This window comes from Chiloscyllium plagiosum, unplaced genomic scaffold, assembly GCF_037043375.1.
Source record: "Chiloscyllium plagiosum isolate Xiang-an unplaced genomic scaffold, Cpla_swu_hap1 HiC_scaffold_25, whole genome shotgun sequence".
Lineage (NCBI taxonomy): Eukaryota > Metazoa > Chordata > Chondrichthyes > Orectolobiformes > Hemiscylliidae > Chiloscyllium > Chiloscyllium plagiosum.
The window spans coordinates 59,710,263-59,731,623 of NW_028270163.1; the positions used below are offsets into that span (position 1 = coordinate 59,710,263).

Here is a 21,361-nt window from a genome sequence, read left to right on the forward strand (position 1 = left end):
TGTCAGTAGTGAATACTGAAGCAAAATATTCATTAAGGACCTCCCCTACCTTCTCTGACTCCAGGCACAAGTTCCCTCCCCTATCCCTGACTGGCCCTACCCTCACTCTGGCCATCCTCTTGTTCCTCACATAAGTGTAGAATGCCTGAGGATTTTCCTTAATGCTCTCTGCTAAAACCTTTTCATGCTCCCTTCTCGCTCTCCTACGTCTATTCCTCAGTTTCTTCCTGGCTACCTTGTAACCCTCTAGAACCTTGTCCTTGTCATCCAAGGTTCCTTCACCTTACCATCCCTTCCTTGCCTCAGTGGGACAAATCTATCCAGCAATATTAGCAAGTGTTCCCTAAACAACCTCCACATTTCTGTCATGCATTTCCCTGAGGACATATGTTCCCAATTTAGGCACCACAGTTTCTGCCTAATAGCATTGTAATTCCCCCTCCCCCAATTGAATACTTGCCCATACCGTCTGCTCCTATCCCTCTCCATGACAATGGTAAAGGTCAAGGAGCTGTGATCACTGTCACCGAAATGCTCTCCCACCAAGAGATCTGACACCAAGCCTGGTTCGTTGTCAAGTACCAAATCCAGTGTGGGCGGCACGGTGACTCAGTGATTAGCAATACTGCTTCAGAGCACCAGGGACTTGGGTTCGATTCCAGTCTTGGGCGACTGTCTATGTGGAGTTTGCACATTCTCCTCATGTTTCCTCTGAATGCTCTGGTTTCCTCCTACAATCCAGATGTAGGTTAAGTGAATTGACCATGCTAAATTGCCAATAGTGTTCAGAGATATGTAGGTTAGGTGCGTTAGTCAGGGAAAATGTAGAGTAATAGGGTAGGGGATTGAGAGTGGGCGGGTTACCCTTTGAAGGGTCAGTGTAGACTTAGAGTCATAGAGATGTACAACATGAAACAGACCCTTCAGTCCAACTCATCCATGCCGACCAGATATCCTAATCTAATCTAGTCCCATTTGCCAGCACTTGGCCCATATCCCTCCAAACCCTTCCTATTTATATACCCATCCAGATGCCTTTTAAATGCTGCAATTGTACCAACCTCCACCACTTCCTCTAGCAGCTCATTCCATACATGTACCACCCTCTGAGTGAAAAAGTTGCCCCTTGGGTATCTTTCATATCTTTCCCCTCTCACACTAAGTCTATGCCCTCTAGTTTGGACTCCCACGCCCCAGGGAAAAACTTTGTCTATTTATCCTATCCATACCCCTCATGATTTTATAAGGTCACCCTCAGCCCCTGACACACCAGGGAAAACAGCCCCAGCCTATTCAGCCTCTCTCTATAGCTCAAATCCTCCAACCTTGGCAACATCCTTGGAAGTCTTTTCTGAACCCTTTCAAATTTCATAACATCCTTCCAATAGGAGGGAAAGCAGAATTGCACCCAGTATTCCAAAAGTGGCCTAGCCAATGTCCTGTACAATAGAACATAGAACAATACAGCACAGAACAGGCCCTTCGGCCCACGATGTTGTGCCGAATGTTTGTCCTAGCTTAAGCACCTATCCATGTACCTATCCAATTGCCGCTTAAAGGTCACCAATGATTCTGACTCTGCCACTCCCACAGGCAGCGCATTCTATGCCCCCACCACTCTCTGGGTAAAAAACCTACCCCTGACATCCACCCTATACCTTCCACCCTTCACCTTAAATTTATGTCCCCTTGTAACACTCTGTTGTACCCGGGAAAAAGTTTCTGACTGTCTACTCTATCTATTCCTCTGGTCATCTTATACACCTCTTATCAAGTCACCCCTCATCCTTCGCTGTTCCAATGAGAAAAGGCCTAGCACTCTCAACCTATCCTTGTACGACCTATTCTCCATTCCAGGCAACATCCTGGTAAATCTCCTCTGCACCCTCTCCAAAGCTTCTACATCTTTCCTAAAATGAGGCGACCAGAAATGCACACAGTACTCCAAATGTGGCCTTACCAAGGTCCTATACAACATCACCTCACGACTCTAATTCAGTCCCTCTGCTAATGAACGCTAATACACCATAAGCCTTCTTACAAGCTCTATCCACCTGAGTGGCAACTTTCAAAGGTCTATGAACATAGACCCCAAGATCCCTCTGCTCCTCCACCTTACTAAGAACCCTACCGTTAACCCTGTATTCCGCATTCTTATTTGTCCTTTCAAAATGGACAACCTCACACTTGACAGGGTTGAACTCCATCTGCCACTCCTCAGCCCAGCTCTGCATCACATCTAAGTCCCTTTGCAGCCCGACAACAGCCCTCCTCATTATCCACAACTCCACCAATCTTCGTATCATCTGCAAATTTACTGACCCACCCTTTGACTCCCTCTTCCAAGTTATTAATAAAAATTACAAACAGCAGAGGACCCAGAACTGATCCCTGCGGAACTCCACTTGTAACTGGGCTCCAGGCTGAATATTTACCATCTACCACCACTCTCTGACTTCGACCGATTAGCCAGTTCTCTATCCAACTGGCCAAACTTCCATTATCCCATGCCTCCTGAATTTCCGCATAAGCCTACCATGGGGAACCTCATCAAATGCCTTACTAAAATCCATGTATACTACATCCACTGCTCTACCCTCATCCACATGCTTGGTCACCTCCTCAAAGAATTCAATAAGACTTGTAAGGCAAGACCTACCCCTCACAAATCCATGCTGGCTGTCCCTAATCAAGCAGTGTCTTTCCAGATACTCTTAAATCCTATCCCTCAGTACCCTTTCCATTACTTTGCCGACCACCAAAGAAAGACTAACTGGCCTGTAATTCCCGGGGTTATCCCTATTCTCTTTTTTGAACAGGGGCACAACATTCGCCACTCTCCAGTCCCCTGGCACCACCCCCGTTGACAATGAAGACGAAAAGATCGTTGCCAACGGTTCTGCAATTTCCTCTCTTGCTTCCCACATAATCCTAGGATATATCCCGTCAGGCCCGGGGGACTTGTCTATCCTCAAGTTTTTCAAAATGCCCAACACATCTTCCTTCCTATCAAATATCTCCTCTAGCTTACCAGCCCGTTTCATACTCTCCTCTTCAACAATACGGTTCCTCTCATTTGTAAATACTGAAGAAAAGTACTCATTCAAGACCTCTCCTATCTCTTCCGACTCAATACACAGTCTCCCACTACTGCCCTTGATTGGACCTACGCTTGTTCTCGTCATCCTCATGTTGCTCACATACGCATAAAAGGCCTTGGGGTTATCCTTGATCCCACCAGCCAAAGATTTTTCATGCCCTCTCTTAGCTCTCCTAATCCCTTTCTTCAGCTCCCTCCTGGCTATCCTGTATCACTCCAGCGCTCCGTCTGAACCTTGTTTCCTCAACCTTATGTCAGCTGCCTTCCTCACAAGACATTCAACCTCCCTCGTCAACCAAGGTTCCCTCACACGACCATCTCTTTCCTGCCTGACAGGTACATACATATCAAGGACACGTCGTATCTGTTCCTTCGAAAAAGTTCCACATTTCAAAGACATCCTTCCTTGACAGCCTATGCTCCCAATTTATGCTCCTCAGATCCTGTCTTGCAGCATCGTATTTACCCTCCCCCCCCCCCCCCCAATTGTAAAACCTGCCCTCTTGCACGCACCTATCTCTCTCCACAACCAAGGTGAAAGTCACAGAATTGTGGTCACCATCACCAAAATGCTCACCCACTAACAAGCCCATCACTTGTCCTGGTTCGTTACCAAGTACCAAATCCAATATGGCCTCCCCTCTGGTCGGAAAATCTACATACTGAGTTGGAAAAGCTTCCTGGACACACTGTACAAACACCACCCCGTCCAATCTACTTGATCTAAAGAGCTTCCAATCAATATTTAGGAAGTTGAAATCGCCCATGACTACTACTCTGTGGCTTCTGCACCTTTCCAAAATCTGTTTCCCAATCTGTTTCTCCACATCTCTGCTGCTATTGGGGGGCCTATAGTAAACACCCAACAAGGTGACTGCTCCTTTCCTATTTCTGACTTCAGCCCATACTACCTCCAAAGGCAGATCCCCCTCGAACTGCCTTTCTGCAGCCGTTATACCATTTCTAATTAGCAATGCCACCCCCCCAACGTGGCACCGGCAACAACCCAGAGATGATGACTCTGTCCGTCCTAGCTTTTAGCTTCCAACCTAACTCCCTGAGCCCCTGAATGACCTCCCCACCCCTCCTCTTACCTATGTCGTTGGTGCCAATGTGCACCATGACTTCTGGCTGCACATCCTCCCCCTTAAGGATTCTGAAGACACGGTCCGAGATGTCTCGGACCCTGGCACCCGGGAGGCAACAAACCATCCAAGAGTCTCGCTCATGTCCACAGAACCGCCTGTCTGTCCCTCTAACTATAGAGTCTCCTATAACTAGCGCTCTCCTCCTCTCCCCCTTTCCCTTCTGGGCCTCAGAGCCGGACCTCGTGCCAGAGACCTGGTCACTGCAGCTTACCCCTGCTAGGCCATCCCCCCCAGCAGTATCCAAAGCGGTATACTTATTGTTAAGGGGAACGACCACAGGGGATCCCTGCACTGCCTGCTTCCTCCCCTTCCCACCTCTAACTCTTACCCAGCTACCTCTGTTCTCTGGCGTAACTATGTCCCTGTAGCTTCTATCTATCACCCTCTCAGCCTCTCGAATAATCCTCAGTTCATCAACTCAAGCTCCAGTTCCCTAACGCGGTCTGTGAGGAGCTGGAGCTGGCTGCACTTCCTGCAGGTGAAGTCGGCAGGAGCATCGGTGGTCACCCCTACCTCAAACATCCTGCAGGAGGAACATTCCACTGCCTGCGCTGCCATAACTCTACACTTAGTCTCCAAAGCAAGAACACTAAGTAGCTTACCTGTTCAGCCGACTGAGTCATTTTTTTTTTAGGTTAGAGGAGGAGGGAGGGTGGGGGACACTACACGTGTAGTGTCTCGGGTTCCTTCTCCATTCAAACTTCTTACCTTCCCAGAAGCCTATGTTGACGACTTCCGGGTTCCCGCTCCTAGTTGGAAAAAAAACGGACTGCGAAAAGAAAAACATTAATTTAAACTGGTCTCCGCTTACCTTCCGGCTCCCCTCTCTGTGCGCCTGCTGTAGCACTGAGCTAACATGACGTCCCAACTCCTGTGGTCAGTGCTCTGACCAGTAACTTATTGGGCCAAATGGCCTGTTTTCATACTAGGGATTCTCTGGTCCCCTCTCATCGGCCTATCTACATATTGAGCAGGAACCCTTCCTGGACGCACATAACAAAAACTGCTCCATCCAAACTATTTGAACTAAGGAGGTTCCAGTCACTATTAGGGAAGTTAAAGTCACCTATGACGGAAGTTAAAGTCACCTATGACAGCAACCCTGTTCCTTCTGCACACTCCCAGAATCTGGCTCTCTATCTGCTTCTCTGTGGCTGTTGCTATTGGGAGGTCTGTAGAGAACTGCCAATAAAGTGACTGCTCCTTTCCTGTATCTGACTTCCACCCAAGAGAGAGATTTAAAAAAAAGACATGAGGTGCATTATTTCTCACAGAGGATGGTTTATGTACGGAATGAACTTACTGAGGAAGTGGTGGGTATGGACACAATTAGTGTTTAAAAGATATTTGGATAAGGACATGAACAGCAATGGTTTGGAGTGGTGAGTCAGGAGCAGGCAGGTGGGACTAATTTAGTTTCGAATTATGTTCAGCGTGGATTGGATGGACTGAATGGTCTGTTTCCATGCTGTATGACTCTGTAAATGTATGATGCATTCTTCGATATTTGAAGACAAAAAAAACTTGAAAAGAATTCAATACAAATACAGAAAGAGACATTGCAATGTGACTGCATCAATAAAGGAATTAGTTAAATGACAAAGAAAAACCACCAAAAATCAAAAATTAGCCCTTGAAAGGAAAGGTTATTTTGACCACTGTTCCCGTGACTCCGTTACAACTGCTTTGGAAAATGCTGTTTGTGTATCTGCATCACAACAGAGTGTTGGTCAGTGGGGACCTGTCTATAAATCTGTGGTCAAGACGAGTTATATTTGCATTTTTACTTATATTTAGTCTGCTCCACAAATGGAGTTGCATAAATATGGTCCTTTCATGAAAAATGCCATAAGATGTAGAAATGATATTTTTCATATGAAGTTTCTGTACTTTCCACTAGAAATATACCATCGATCTTCCTTTTGTTTTGAGGCCTCGCACCCTCCATCATTTGGGTGGCATGGTGGCTCAGTGGTTAGCACTGCTGCCTCACAGTGCCAAACACAATTCGATTCCACCCTCTGGTGACTGTGCCTGTGTGGAGTTTGCACATTGGCCCATCTCTGCATAGCTTTCTTCCCACAGTCCAAAGATGTGCAAGTTGGATGGATTGGCCTGTAATGTCCAAGGATATATAGGCTAGCTGGGTTAGCCATGGTTAATGCAGGGTTATGGGGATAGTGTAGAGGGGCTGGACCTGTGTGGAATACTCCTCTTCCACGGGTCGATGATGGGCCAAATGACCTGTTTCTACACTGTAAGGATTCTGTTATTCTATGATAAAGCATTGTAACCTGCAAGGTTATGGACCAGATGCTGGTCAATGGGATTAGAATGAATAGCTCATGACATCAAGTTAAATAGCTGACGTGTGTGAGTAACCTCCAAGGTTTATGATTTACAGTAATCTGTACAAACTGGAATTCATTCTCACATCTTTCCTTCTTTCTTCATCAGGTTGTCTGATTGAGGGACCATCTTTGGCTGGTAGTTTAGTCAGTTGAATATGTCCTCCATATTCATTATTTTGTCACTGTCTATTGCACCTTTTTAGAATATTTAAGTGCATGCAGGTGAAGTCAAGTAATTAAGAAAACTAATAGAATTTTTGCTTATTGTGAGGAAAATTTAATACAAAGTAGGGAAGTTAGTATTGGTCTCTTTATTTTAAGGAAGAATGCAAATGCATTGGAAGCAATTCAGAGAAGGTTTGCTGGAATAATACCTGGAATGGGTTGTTTTATTAGTTAGACTGGCTAAAGCGTGTATCTGTTTAATTTAGAACAGCAGGAGGTGATTTCATTGAAATATATAAAATTATGAGATTTGTTAATAGGATGTGATTCTCCTCTTACTGGAGAATCTGGAATTGGGAGTCACAGTTTAAAAATAAAGCGTCACTCATTTAAGACAGTAGTGAGGAGAATTCTTTTCTCAGAGGGTTAAGTATCTTTGGATCTCTCATGCTCAAAAGACATTTGAAGCAGGATCTTTGAATATTTTAAGACAAAGATGGAGGGGGAGGGTAATGGGGTGAAAGGTTGTTGGAGTTAGGCATGAATGTGGAATAATTAGATCAGCCATGAACTTATTAAATAGCAATTGGCCATCCCCTGACCCCTATTCATAATTGAGCTTCAAGAATTGAATGCAGTTCTGATCTTGTAGTTTCTCATGCAAGAGGCTCCAATTCTTGGACATGGTTTAGGCAGCGGAACTGCAGGGACAGTTTTGCTATCATTGCAATCAAGTGAAAATGACAAGCGACAGAAACATTAGGAATATATAATGACATACAAAAACTATGTGGAGGGTATTGTTACAAGGTATTTTTGATTCTGAACCAGGTTGCCATCTTTTGCTTTTTCCTGCAGGGAATCTGACCTGTATAAAGATGGTGTATCTGCACTTCCGCAGGATCAAGATCTGATGCGTGAGGAAGCAGAGAAGATGAGTAGCGTTTTGCCAACAATGTGGCTTGGCGCACAAAGTGGTTGGTAAGTTATGGCACCAAGGTGCCACCCTTAATGCAGATGTACATTATACCTTCACTTTAAGGCAGTTGAGATGGTGTAATCAGTCTTTTACTGTCATGACCTCAGTCTGAATCCAGTCAAAACTAATGGAAGGTAAATGATTTTAAATAAGATAGACAATCTTAAAGTTGTTCTGTGGGTGATAGCCAATGGCTCAAAGCCATCTTTTATTCTGTACAAATTGTTATTTCCCTCCAGCCAGTTGTTAAGCATATTGGTGCAATAAGAGGTGCTAACCTGGTACGGTTATATTGTTGGCAGAAAAAATGGGACTATGGAGCAGTCTGTCCTGTTCCTGAGCATAATTTCTGGTAAATCTGGATCTTAAAATTGGGAGGGACTTTAACCTCTGAAACAGATGCTCTTAATCTGATTCATCCAAAAAGAGAAAAGCATTCATCTGCATTTTAGATATGGGTGTTGTCAAGTTATGGCGTGGTTAAAGGGAAGCAAAGTGAGCGGTGTTCATTTTCTGCAGTGATTGGCTAACTATGCTTCAGAAGTTTTCACGTGGGTTATATATTCGTTCAGGACCCAAATTTGCTGGATATAATCTTGCAAATGGAATTCCCATTAATAGGATGGAGCTTCCATCTCCATTGTAGGCTAACAGTACTCACAATCCAAGTCAATGGGTGAAATTGGAACCCGCCTTGAGGATGATTCAGAGTCATGCAAATAGTCAGGATCCTTGAAGAAGGAGCATAGATTGTTGCTTTTTAGACAAGGGAATGGAATGAACCCCACCTCAGTTTGTGGTTTCTTGGGTCAGGTGGATCCCCAAGGTGTGCTCCCACTGATGCTACCACTCACTGCAGCTATTTAAAGGACCAATCCCCCTTGACCCTTCCTGCAATCTTTTCAAAATGAATTATGAAGAGACAGTGAACTTTTTGTTTGTTCTCTTGCAGTTTGTATGTCCATTCCTCAGTAGCTCAGTGGAAGAAATGTCTTCACTCCATTAAACTGAAAGACTCTATTCTCAGTATTGTGTAAGTTATAAAAGGTTTTGAAATACTTAATTTATTAGTTATCAGACATGATGGTTTATACTTTAACAACATCAACAACTATATTTTAATCACTTAATATTCACTAACAAATTTTCAAAGTTCTAGATATCTCGCCTTTGGTCTTTGGCCCTCCGTTAAATTTCTGCAGCTACTGATTTCCTCAACCTGTCCTCACCTGCACTTTCAATCTCTTTAATTTCACTAGGGGCTATCATCTTCTTTCATCCTGGCCATTTCTTCTAGTGTGACCCTCATCTACCCTTGCTTAAATTCAAGAATAGGGACTTTATAGGATTTGTGGACAACTGTTCTAACTATTCACCAACCCAAACCTGGCTAGACAATTTTAAAATACTCGTGGGTTCTGCTTTCATTGCTAAATCTAGTCAAGAATCAACTTGGACAGCAAAGATAACCCTAGATTTTACTTCGCTGTAAGTGATCTTCTTAAACATTTCTTCCCTGTCCCCTCCACCTGTACTTTCAGCAACAAACACATCAGTGTGATTAAGACAATCCAATCAGCAGCCTCTGTACTATTCCTTTCTTCAAATAGCCCACCCAACCAAACTTCTTTTAATGCTTCACCCTGTCATAGTCCTGAACTTGCTTCCTTCTATAGCCTCTCCTCGGTCAGCTTTCTTCCAGTCTCTAACTTCATCTTGTCTATGACACCCAATTCCTATGCCCCAGGTGAAAGTGAGTGCTGCAGATGCTGGAGATTAGAGTCAAGACTGTAGTGCTGGAAAAGCACAGCAGGTCAGGCAGCATCCGAGGAGCAGGAGAATTGATGTTTCAAGCAAAAACCCTTCATCAGGAATGAGGCCCAGTCCTATTGCCACTAAGCATCTGGTCACTCAACTTGCCCAGCTGACGTCACTTTAATCTGATATTATGAAGAGTTTTCTCTCTTTAGTTGTTGGCTCCCTTGCTTTCAAATCTGCTGTCACCACACATCTCCTTAAAAAAAAAAATCCTTGAATTGCACAATCTCATCTCCAAACATCCCTGCCCCGCACTGTACTCATTCATGGGACATGGGCTAGCATTTGTTGATGGTCTGTATTTGTCCTTTGAACGGAGTGTTTGCTCAGTTAGGAGTGGGTCAGGAATCACATTGGAGGCCTGATGAGGAAAGGATTACAGATTTCCTGCCTGAAAAGACATTAGCAATCCAGATAGGTTTTTGCAAAAATCAAGAGTGGATGATGGATAATGAGAATTGAATCCATGTCCTCAAAACATTAGCATGAGGTTCTGGTTTACTCGTCGAATGATGTAAGGACTGTGCCAATGCTTCCCCAAACTCCCTTTCAAAAACAAAATATCCAGAATATTGGAAATCTGTAATCAAAACAAAAATGCTGAAATGCTTAGTAGGTTAGACAGAGTCTGTGCAAACAAGTCCATGTTTCACATTGATGACCTTTCCTCAAAACTGATATCTTTCGTTGTCCTGAGATGTAACCTTTTCCACTCCACAGGTGCTGCATGACCTGCCGAGCATTTCCAACATTATTTACTTTATGTTCTAAACTCCCCTTTCTCTCCAAATTCCTTGAACACGTTGTCACCTCCCAAATCCATCCCTGTATTTCCATGTTTGAATTCTTCCAACGGGGCTTTTGTCCCTGCCACCGTACCAAATCGGCTCTTACCAAAGTCATAAATGACATCTTGTGTGACTGTGAAAAGTACAAGTTAACCCTCATTCTCTTTCTTGACCTGTCTCCTGGATTTGACACAGTTGACCACACTTTCCTCATCTCTCCACTATTGTCTAACTGGGTGGGATTGCTATCACCTAGTTTAATTCATCTTGACCTAATTTAAGCCAGGAAATCACTTGCAATGGCTTCACTTCCTGCTACCACACATTTTCCTCTATCTGCAAAGACCTATCCTTGGCCCTTCCTATTTCTAATTCACATGCTGCCCCTCTGTGACATTTTCCAAAGCCAAGGGTTAGTTTTCAAATGTACACTGATGGCACCCTGCTCTACACATTGTCTTATCTTGACTTCTCCATTTTTTGCTGAATTATCAGATGACTTATTGATATCCAGTATTGGAGAAGCAGAAATTCTTTCCAATTTAATATTGAGGAGATGTTTTTAGTCCCCAGTCCAAACTCCATACCCTAGCTACCGACTCCACCTGTTTCATTGTCAGTAAACTGAGATTGAACTCATCTTGATGTCATTAATTGAGGCATAATGTACAAAAACAGTTAAGGTTGTTAAATCTGGTTAAAAGAATTTCAAATGTTGTCTTGAGGTTTAACTGTGAGGTCATTCTCCTTTTTTGTTCCAATCAGAATCAGGGCTTAATAATCTATCCTGACTGGCAGATATGTTATCTCTTTATCAATTAATAACTAGAGTTATAATGATAATATAGACGGAGAATGATTATTTAATCATTTTAGCTGCATCCAATTAATTTTCCACAAATTAATAAAGATGAAAAATAAGCTTTCAAGAGTCCATTTTTCTTTAATACTCTGATATGATCAAGATATTAAATGCAGTCACTGAGCCCCTGAAGTTCTGAATTTGATGTGTTCATGTAATTACAAAACTGGCTGGTTTGGTTAATTTGATTTTCAAATTGCTTCTAGAGGTAACCACACAGAGTTGATGCTTTGTTGTATGAGGTTATTTTCTAAGAATAATGTGGAAGTAAATACCCAAATAAAACTGACCATGGTTTGTTGCTATCCAGTTCTCTTTGAACTTCCCAGTTGATGTTGGGTCATCATCCTTCTATGTACGCATACAAAGGTTCTTAACACTAGTGGGCAACCTCCCACAGCTAGAGAAGGCTACATCATACAGAATATGAAATTTTTTGATTGTATCCATCTAATGGGCGTGATCAGGCATTTACCAATGTCCTCCTAAAAAGAAACTGCCTGAAGCTGTTGTTGATGGAGAAGATGTATTTGGAATGTGTATGTCTAAATAAATACTTACAAAAGTGTGAAGAATTAGGTCCAGTTCTTTTGTTCATCTTTTAGCTTTTTGGAGTGTAATGTGGAAAAGTTACTGCTGGAAAGATGGTCCTTGCATAAGCCTTTCAAGTTATACCTAGTTTCTCTTTTACCAGACATTTAAAAGGAAGAGTATTAGTAGCATTGGCTGATGGCACCTTGGCAATCTTTCATAGAGGCGTAGGTAAGTCACTATAACATTAACTGCATTTCTGTGTTCTGAATGAGAAAATGTTAGTACTGTACCAAGCCACACACTCTAAAGTTGAAAATTCACTGTCCCCTTCCCTAAAATTAGGTTTAGTGTAATTTTAAGGTTTAATTATACTATACCTAATTCATGAAGAAAAGAATGTTCCTAGAAAGATTCCAAGGTTAAATCCAATTCTGTACTATTAGGTTATCTCGGGATTTGTAATTGCAATGTGACAAGTTGACATAGTCAGTTTCCATTATAAATGTGGACACAGAAATATATAATAGTAATGTATAAAAAAAGCCTGATTATGATTGCAATGTGACCGTATGCAGTGCATATTTATTCCCAGCCATGATCGCCTGTTTATCTGAAAAATTGCACTTGGTCTTAGCTCCTTGTGTGCAGTACTTATATTGGCCAAAGTGTGACACATTTGCAATAGAAAGTTTTCATTATAAACACAATGACTGCATTTGTAAAAGCTTGCTCGTATGAGGTGAATATCACTTGCAAGTTAAGCACTTGTTGAGCATCACTTGGTGATGAGCCATTATGAATAGAGCTTATTGGCTCTCTAGGTCATTTCAAGACAGTGAAGAGTTGTTGCATTAAGCATTCATATGGGTCTGGAGTTAAATATAAGCAAGTCAAGAAGACCAAATTTCCTTCCTTGAGGAAATTAGTGATACGTTTTTAGAACAATCCAACATATCCATGTTCACCTTTACTAAGACTATCTTCAGATTTTAGATTTATTTAATTGAGTTTAAAGTCCCAAGTTCTGTAGTCAGATTTGAACTTGACTCCTGAATCATTTATGCATTTGGATTAATAGCCCAGTAACAAGCACTTTGGTACATTGACCCCTAAAACAGTAACCGTGAGAAAGGTTTATAAAGATTAATGTGTAGCCCAACCAATTTTGAGCATTTATTTGAAATGTTTGCTTGTATGTTGGGTTGTTGCACAGTGTTCAAGGCCAGACCAGGTACGATCATAACCAAAGATCATAGGAAATAGGAACAGGACGAGGCCATTCAGCATCTCGAGCCTGCTCCACTATATGGTAGGATCATGGCTGATCTGACATTCCTCACTTTCTTGCGTTTTTCTTGTTGCCTTTGGTACCTGACTATTAGAGTTATAGAGATGTACGGCATGGAAACAGACCCTTCAATCCAACTCCTCCTTGCTGACCAGATATCCCAACCCAATCTAGTCCCGCGTGCCTGCATTTGGCCCATATCCCTCCAAACCCTTCCTGTTCATATATCCATCCAGATGTCTTTTAAATGTTGCAATTACCTCCTCCACTTCTTCTGGCAGCTCATTCCAAACACGTACCACCCTCTTCTTGAAAAAGTTGCCCCTTAGGTCTCTTTTATATCTTTCCCCTCTCACCCTAAAGCTATACCATCTTCCCACACCCCAGGGAAAAGACCTTGCCTATTTATTCTGTACATGTCCCTCATGATTTTGTAGACCTCTATAAGGTCACCCCTCAGCCTCCAACACTCCAGGGAAAACAGCCCCAGCCTGTTCAGCCTCTCCCTATAGCTCAAATCCTCCAACCCTGGCAACATCCTTGTAAATCTTTTCTGAACCCTTTCAAGTTCTACAACATCCTTCGGATAGGAAGGAGACCAGAAAGAAAGGAAAGCATACCAAATGCTGCCTTCACTATCCTGTCTACCTGTGACTCTACTTTCAAGGAGCTATGAACCTACATTCCAAGATCTCTTTGTTCAGCAACACTCTCTAGGACCTTTACCGTTAAGTGTATAAGTCCTGCTAAGATTTGCTTTCCCAAAATGCAGCACACTGCATTTATCTAAATTAAATTCCATCTGCTACTTCTCAACCCATTGGCCCATCTGATCAAGATCCTGTTGTAATCTGAGGTAACCTCCTTCACTGTCCACTACACCTCCAATTTTGGTGTCATCTGCAGACTTACTAACTATACCTCTTATGCTCACATTCAAATCCTTTATATAAGTGATGAAAAGTAGTGGACCCAGCACCAATCCTTGTGGCACTCCACAGGTCACAGGCCTCCAGTCTGAAAAACAACCCTCCATTACCACCACTATATTCTACTTTTGAGCCAATTCTGTATCCAAATCGCTAGTTCTCCCTGTATTCCATGATCTAACCTTGTCAAACACCTTACTGAAGTATTTATCTCAGCCCCAAATATACACAAGGACCCTGCACCCTCTGCACTCTACAGCAAGGAGTTCCAAAGATTCTCAACCCTCCAAAAGAAGAAATCACTCCTCATCTTAGTCTTAAATTAGCAGCCCTTTATTCCAAGACTATGTCTTCTGGTCATGAGGGGACGATCCTCTCATCATGGAGCGTGTGAAACCCCTAAAGATTCCTATATGTTTTAAAGAGATCGCCTCTCATTTTTCTAAACTCCAGTGAGCAAACCTGTTTAGTCTTTGTTCATAAGACAATCCCTCCTTACCAAGGATCATCCAAGTGACCCATCTCTAAGCTACCTTCAATGAAATGGTATCATTCCTGAAATAAGGGGCCTAAAACTATTCTCACTACTCCAGTCATGGTCTCACCAGCCCCTGGCACAGTTGCAGTAAGACTTCTGTACCCTTATACTCCTATTCCCTTTGAAATTATGGCAACCATTCCATTTACCTTCCTGATTTCCTGCTGCAGCCGTGTGTCAGCTTTAAGTGTTCCATGCACAAGAACTCCAAAGTCCATTTGTGTTACAGTTTTCAGCAGTTTTTCTTCATTTAAATAATAATGTTTGTTCTTCCCTGCAAAATGAACAAGTTCACATTTGCCCACATTATACTCCATTTGCCAACTTTTTGCCCATTCAGTGAACCTACAATATCTCTCTGTAAACTTTGTATTCCTCTCACAACTTGATTTGCCACCTATTTTTGTTATCTGCAAATTTGGCTGCAGTACATTCACTTCCTTCCTCCAAGTCATTGTTGTTGTCCCAGAACCCTATGAAACCCCACTGGTTACAGATTGCCAACCCAAAAATGAACCCCAGTTCTGCAGAAGGGTCATTGGACCTGAAGCTTTAACTCTGATTTTTCTCCACAGATGCTGCCGAACCTGCTGAGATTTCTCAGAATCCACAGTTCTTTTGTTTTTTTTAATGAACCCCTTATCCCCATTTGCTGTTTCCTACCCATTAACCAGTTCTCTATCCATACCTCAAACGGCATGGGTTCTTATGACTTAACCTTTTGTGATACCTCTTAAGTGTCTTCTGGAAGTCCAAATACAATATATCTAATAGTTACCTTCTATTCAGTCTGGTTCAAACTACCTAGAAAACTCTCACGGTAATTTCCCTTTCATGACACCATGCTGACTCTGTTTGATTAGGTTATGATTTTTCAAATGTTTTGCTATGACTTCCTTTACAAATGATTCCAATTTTTTATAACAATAGATGTTAGGCTAACCTGCTTTTTGCTTCCCTCCCCTTTTGAATAGAGCTGTCACATGAGCTGTTTTCCAATCTTCTGGTACTTCTCCAGAATTCCTTCTACCACTTCTATCTTTTTTAGGATCCTAGGATGCAAGCCATCAGGGCCAAGGACTTGTCTGCCTTTAGCCCTGTTAGTTTGTCTAATAAAACTCCCCTAGTGAAAATGATGGTATTTAATTCCTCTCCCTGTATTCTTTAATATTAATTGGATGTTTGAAGTATCAGGGATGCAAACGTCTATTCAACTCCTCCACAATTTCCTTGTTCCCCAAAACTTTCTTCCCAGACTCAGTTTTTGAAGGGGCCTTTTTCCCTTTAACCATTTTCATCTTTTTTATATATTTAAAGAAGCTCTTATTGTCAGTTTTTATATGCCTTACTAGTTTGCCCTTGTTTATTTTCTTGGTCTTTATTATCTTTCTAGTCTGCCGTTGCTGGAATCTGAGTTTATTCCAGACTTTGGAGTTATCACTGACTTTCACCTCATATGTTTTTGCTTTAAACTTAATACTCTCCTTAATTTCCTTGGTTAGTCATGGTTGGTTTATCTCTCTGTCAGAATCTTAACTCCTTATTGGGATGAAACTTCGCTGAGAGTCATGAATTACCTCCTCAAATGCCTACCATTGCTTGCCTACTGTTATTGCTGCTAATCTATCCACCCAGTTCACTTTAGCGAACTGATTTCATTCCAACTCACTTCAAGTTAAACTCAGTTGTTTCCAACTCACGTTTTTCACTTTTGAGCTCAATATTAAATTCTGTCATGTTATAATCACTGTTTCCTCGGGATCTTTTACTCCAAGGTCATTTATTAAACCTGCCTCATTCCGAGATCCATTATAACTCCCTGTTTGACTCCATGACACATTGATCTGCGAAACTAATCCTAACGCACTGAGTTCATTATCACAGCCACACTTTCCAATTCGATTTATCCAATCAACATGAAGATTAATGTCACCCATAATTATTTTACATTCTCCTACTATTTGGTGATTTATATTGTTTCTAACAGAATGGCTACAGCAGGTCTGTACACTGTCTTCTTTCCCTTGCTGTGTTTTTTAAACCTCCTCCCAAATGGACTCCACATCGTCTGAGCCTAGATCATCTCTCGCTTCTCTTATTAACAGTGCTACCCCACCCCTTTTCCATCTCTCTTGTCTCTCCAAAAGGTCAAATATCCATGAATGTTACATTCCCAGTTTTGAACTCCGTGTAACCACATTTCCATCACGATTATGAGAACATACAATTTACCTCTATTTGCACCATCATTTCGTTTACCTTATTCTGAATGCTTCATGCATTAGAGACAAACCCTTGGTCTATTATTGAACTTCCCTGCAGTTTTATGGTTCCTTGATACAGTATGACAATTCACTCATTCTATCCATTCCTTTATTTTCTGGTAGCAATCAGCCCAGTCACGAACCTGCAATTCTTCTCCTTCACCTTTTGATTTTCTCATTTTCCAGGCAACTGAACCCCCATTATTTAGTTAGAGCTCTAGTTGTGCAATTCGCCAGGACTCTGATCCCAGTATGATTCCAGTGGAGTCTGTCCCATCAGAACAGCTCTGTCCTTAACCAGTACTGGTGCCAATGTATCATGAAGGCCTAGTATTATGATCATGTTCACTTACTGTCTTTTTCCTCATCCACTCCATATTGAATTTTAATCAGGATTGTTAGAGTGCTTGGTATTTGTTAAAATCGTGAAGGGAAGGCAATGGCCTAGTGGTATTATCACTGGACTGTTAATCCAGAGACCAGGTCATCTTCTGGGGACCCGGGTTCGAATCCTGCCATGGCAGATGGTGGAATTTAAATTCAACACAAATCTGGAATTAAGTCTAATGATGACCATGAATGTTGTGGTTCTGTTCGCTGAGCTGGGAATTTGTGTTGCAGATGTTTCACCTCCTGTCTTAAGTGACATCCTTAGTGCTTAAGAGCCTCCTGTGAAGAGCTTCTGTGATGTTTCCTCTGGCATTTATATTGATTTGAACCTGCCGCTTCCGGCTTTCAGTTCCAGCTGTCCGCTGGAGTGGCCGGTATATTGGGTCCAGGTCGATGTGCTTATTGATTGAATCTGTGGATGAGTGCCATGCCTCTAGGAATTTCCTGGCTGTCCTCTGTTTGGCTTGTCCTATAATAGTAGTGTTGTCCCAGTCGAACACATGTTGCTTGTCATCTTGAGTGTGTGGCTAGTTGGTGTCGTTTCGTGGCTAGTTGGTGTTCATGGATGCGGACTGTTAGCTGTCTTCCTGTTGTCTCAGACAACAACTTACCAGGATGAAGGACCCGATACCCAGCATGAGCAAAACCAATGTAGTGTACAAAATCCCATGCAAGGACTGCACAAACCACTACATAGGACAAACAGGAAGCCACCTACCAAAAGAGGGAATTTGACCCCACCCCACAGCTCACCAATAGGATAAACAACACACTGAGGAACCTACAAAAAAACAGACAGATAACCAGGTTTGACCTATAGAGAATGAAACCTGAAAGCAACAACACCCCCAGATTCTATAGACTACCTAAAGTGCACAAACCAAACATCCCACTCAGACCCAGAGTATCACTACCAGGGACACCATCACACAAACTGGCTAAAGAACTACGGCAGAAACTGAAACACCTGATCAGCGGATCAAGACACTGTACAGTCAACACAGGAATTCTTGGACATCATCAGAAATATACACATAGACCAGGAAGAAACTATGGTCTCATTCGATGTAACGGCACTGTTCACCTCTATCGACAAAACCCTAGCCAGAGAAACAATAGCCAACCTGCTAGACATACAGAACAGACAACAGGACATTGAACCTATCAACAAAGAAGGCATACTCAAACTACTGAACCTGTGCCTCAACACGTTTCACATTCAACAACCAAATATATGAACAAATCAACGGCTCACCCAAGGGCTCACCCATCTCTGGACTCATAGCAGAAGCGGTAATGCAAAGGTTAGAACAAATAGTCTTACCGCAAATTCAACCCAAAGTCTGGGTCAGATATGTAGATGATACCTTTGTAATCATTAAAAACACAGAAATAGAGAACACACACCGGATCATCAACGCCACACTCACAGGAATCTGATTCACTAGAGAGGTAGAAAAGGACAACCAACTCCCATTCCTAGATGTGATGGTACAGAGAACACCGAACGGAGAATTCACCACAAAGGTGTACAGGAAAGCCACACACACAGACCAAGTCCTAAACTATGAAAGCAACCACCCCAACACACAAAAGAAGTTGCATCAAGACACTGTTCAAAAGGGCCACAACACACTGCAGTACACCAGAACTGCAAAAAGAGGAAGAACACCAATACAATGTATTCGCCAAAAACGGATACCCCCGCAATTTCATCAACAGATGCCTAAGGGAAAGACAATGGAATGAGGACATGCCGCAACCCAAAGGACTAGCCACACTACCATACATCAAATACATTTCTGAACTGACAGCCAGACTACTACGACCACCAGGACTCATAACAGCACACAAACCAACAGCTACTCTCAGACAACAACTCACCAGGACGAAGGATCCAATACCCAGCATGAGCAAAACCAATGTAGTGTACAAAATCCCATGCAAGGACTGCATAAAACACTAGATAGGACAAACAGGAAGACAGCTAACGATCCGCATCCATAAACACCAACTAGCCACGAAACGACATGACCAGCTATCCTTGGTAGCCACACACTCCGATGACATGAGTTCGACTGGGACAACATTACTATTATAGGACAAGCCAAACAGAGAACAGCCAGGGAATTCCTAGAGGCATGGCACTCATCCACAGATTCAATCAATAAGCACATCGACCTGGACCCAATATATCGACCACTGCAGCGGACAGCTGGAACTGACAACCGGAAGCGGCAGAGACAAACCACTATAAATGCCGGAGGAAACATCACAGAAGCACTTCACAGGAGGCTCCCAAGCACTGAGGATGTCACCTAGACAGTGCACGAAATGTTTGCAACACAAACTCCCAGCTTGGCGAACAGAACCACAACAACGAGCACCCGAGCTACAAATCTTCTCCCAAACTATGACCATGAATCCATTGTCGATTGTTGGAAAAACCCATCTGGTTCACTAATGTCCTTCAGGGAAGGAAACTGCTGTCCTTACCTGGTCTGGCCTACAGAGCCACAGCAATGTGGTTGACTCTTAACTGCCCCCTGGGCAATTAGGGATGTGCAATAACTGCTGGCCTAAGCCAGTGATGTCCACATCCCATTAATGAATAAAATAATTTTTTTAAAAAATTGATCCTGTTTCTCCCACACCAATCGTTTGAACCTCGAATTTACCTTTTTAATGTTGTTGACCCTGTGCTAATTAGTTCATGACTGAGGTAATAATCTCAGCTTACTCCCTTTTTGTTTCTATTTTTTAGTTTTGCCCCTATCTGCTCATAATCCCTCAGCGGAGCTTCAGTAAGGCTGGCAGATTTCCACCCCTGACAGACCTGAGTAAATCAGTCTCTTTTTTAAACAACAAACCAATTACTATTTTAGTTAGCCGAGCATTTAATTCCAGTTTAATGAATTGATTGTAATTAATTTTTCCCAATTATAATAGCGCATTTCTCTGGATCAATAATCCAAGCCTCTGAATTACTGGTAACATTCCCACTGTACAACTACTGCACACTTATCCCAATTACCATTTTGACTGTCCAATCACTAACAGCTGAACCCCATAACTTTTCTTTGCTGATGACCTTTCAAATAAAGTTTTGACATTAATGAACAGGACATCAAATATTTGACATGCATTTTGATTACACACTCCTTTCCAGGTTTGCAAAATGATCATTCGGAACCTCCATTCGTCAGGCATACGTAAGATTTTGGGGGACTTGTGGGAAGGTGTTTCCCCTTGTGGCAGAATCTGGGGCCAGAGGGCATAATCTCAGAATGAGGAGTTGTGCATTTAAGCAAGCAATAAAGTGCAATTTCTCCTCTCCCAGGGTCATGCATGTGGACAACTTTACCATAGAGGGCTGTCCAGACTCTGTTGTTACAAAACCGCTGTATTTAACAACTTTGTTTGGATTTCTTGCCTCTTCTAAGATGCTACAAATCATCTCCTTGATCATACTTTTGGTCAACTGGCCTAATAATTTTTTGTATCTGCATCATATTTTGTATTATAGTCATTCCTGCAAAGCGCCATGAGTTTAGCTTAGATAAATGCGAGATGCTGTATTTTGGAAAAGCAAATCAGAGCAGCACTTATATTTAATGGTAAGATCCTGGGGAGTGTTGCTGAACAAAGATATCTTGGAGTGCAGGTTCATAGTTCCTTGAAAGTGGAGTCACAGGTAGATAGGATAGTGAAGAAAGTGTTTGGTTTGCTTTCTTTTGTTGGTTAGAGTATTGAGTACAGGAGTTGGGAGGTCATGCTGTGGCTGTACAGGACATTGGTTAGGCCACTGTTGGAATATTATGTGCAATTCTGGACTCCTTCCTATCAGAAGGATATTGTGAAACTTGAAATGGTTTAGAAAAGATTTACAAGGATGTTGCCAGGGTTGGAGGATTTGAGCTAGGGAGAAGCTGAATAGGCTGTAGCTGTTTTCCCTGGAGCGTTGGAGGCTGAGGGGTGACCTCATAGAGGTTTACAAAACCATGAGGAGCATGGATAGGATAAATAGGCAAGGTCTTTTCCCTGGGGTCGGAGAGTCCAGAACTAGAGGGCATAGGTTTAGGGTGAGAGGGGAAAGATATAAAAGAGACCTAAGGGGCAACTTTTTCACGCAGAGGGTGGTACGTGTATGGAATGAGCTGCCAGAGGATGTGGTGGAGGCTGGTACAATTGCAACATTTAAGAGGCA

General features: G+C 42.4%; 1 protein-coding gene across 3 annotated transcripts in view; it reads left to right on the plus strand.

Moving 5' to 3' along the window:
- Positions 1-21,361, plus strand: part of LOC122562314 (C-Jun-amino-terminal kinase-interacting protein 4) — a 294,916-nt gene that overhangs the window by 255,568 nt on the left and 17,987 nt on the right. For all 3 annotated transcript variants that reach the window (XM_043715173.2, XM_043715179.2, XM_043715180.2), the window contains 3 exons: positions 7,623-7,745; positions 8,696-8,776; positions 11,906-11,973. In XM_043715173.2, the coding sequence (XP_043571108.1) occupies positions 7,623-7,745; positions 8,696-8,776; positions 11,906-11,973 (272 nt within the window). The remainder of the gene's footprint in view (positions 1-7,622; positions 7,746-8,695; positions 8,777-11,905; positions 11,974-21,361) is intronic.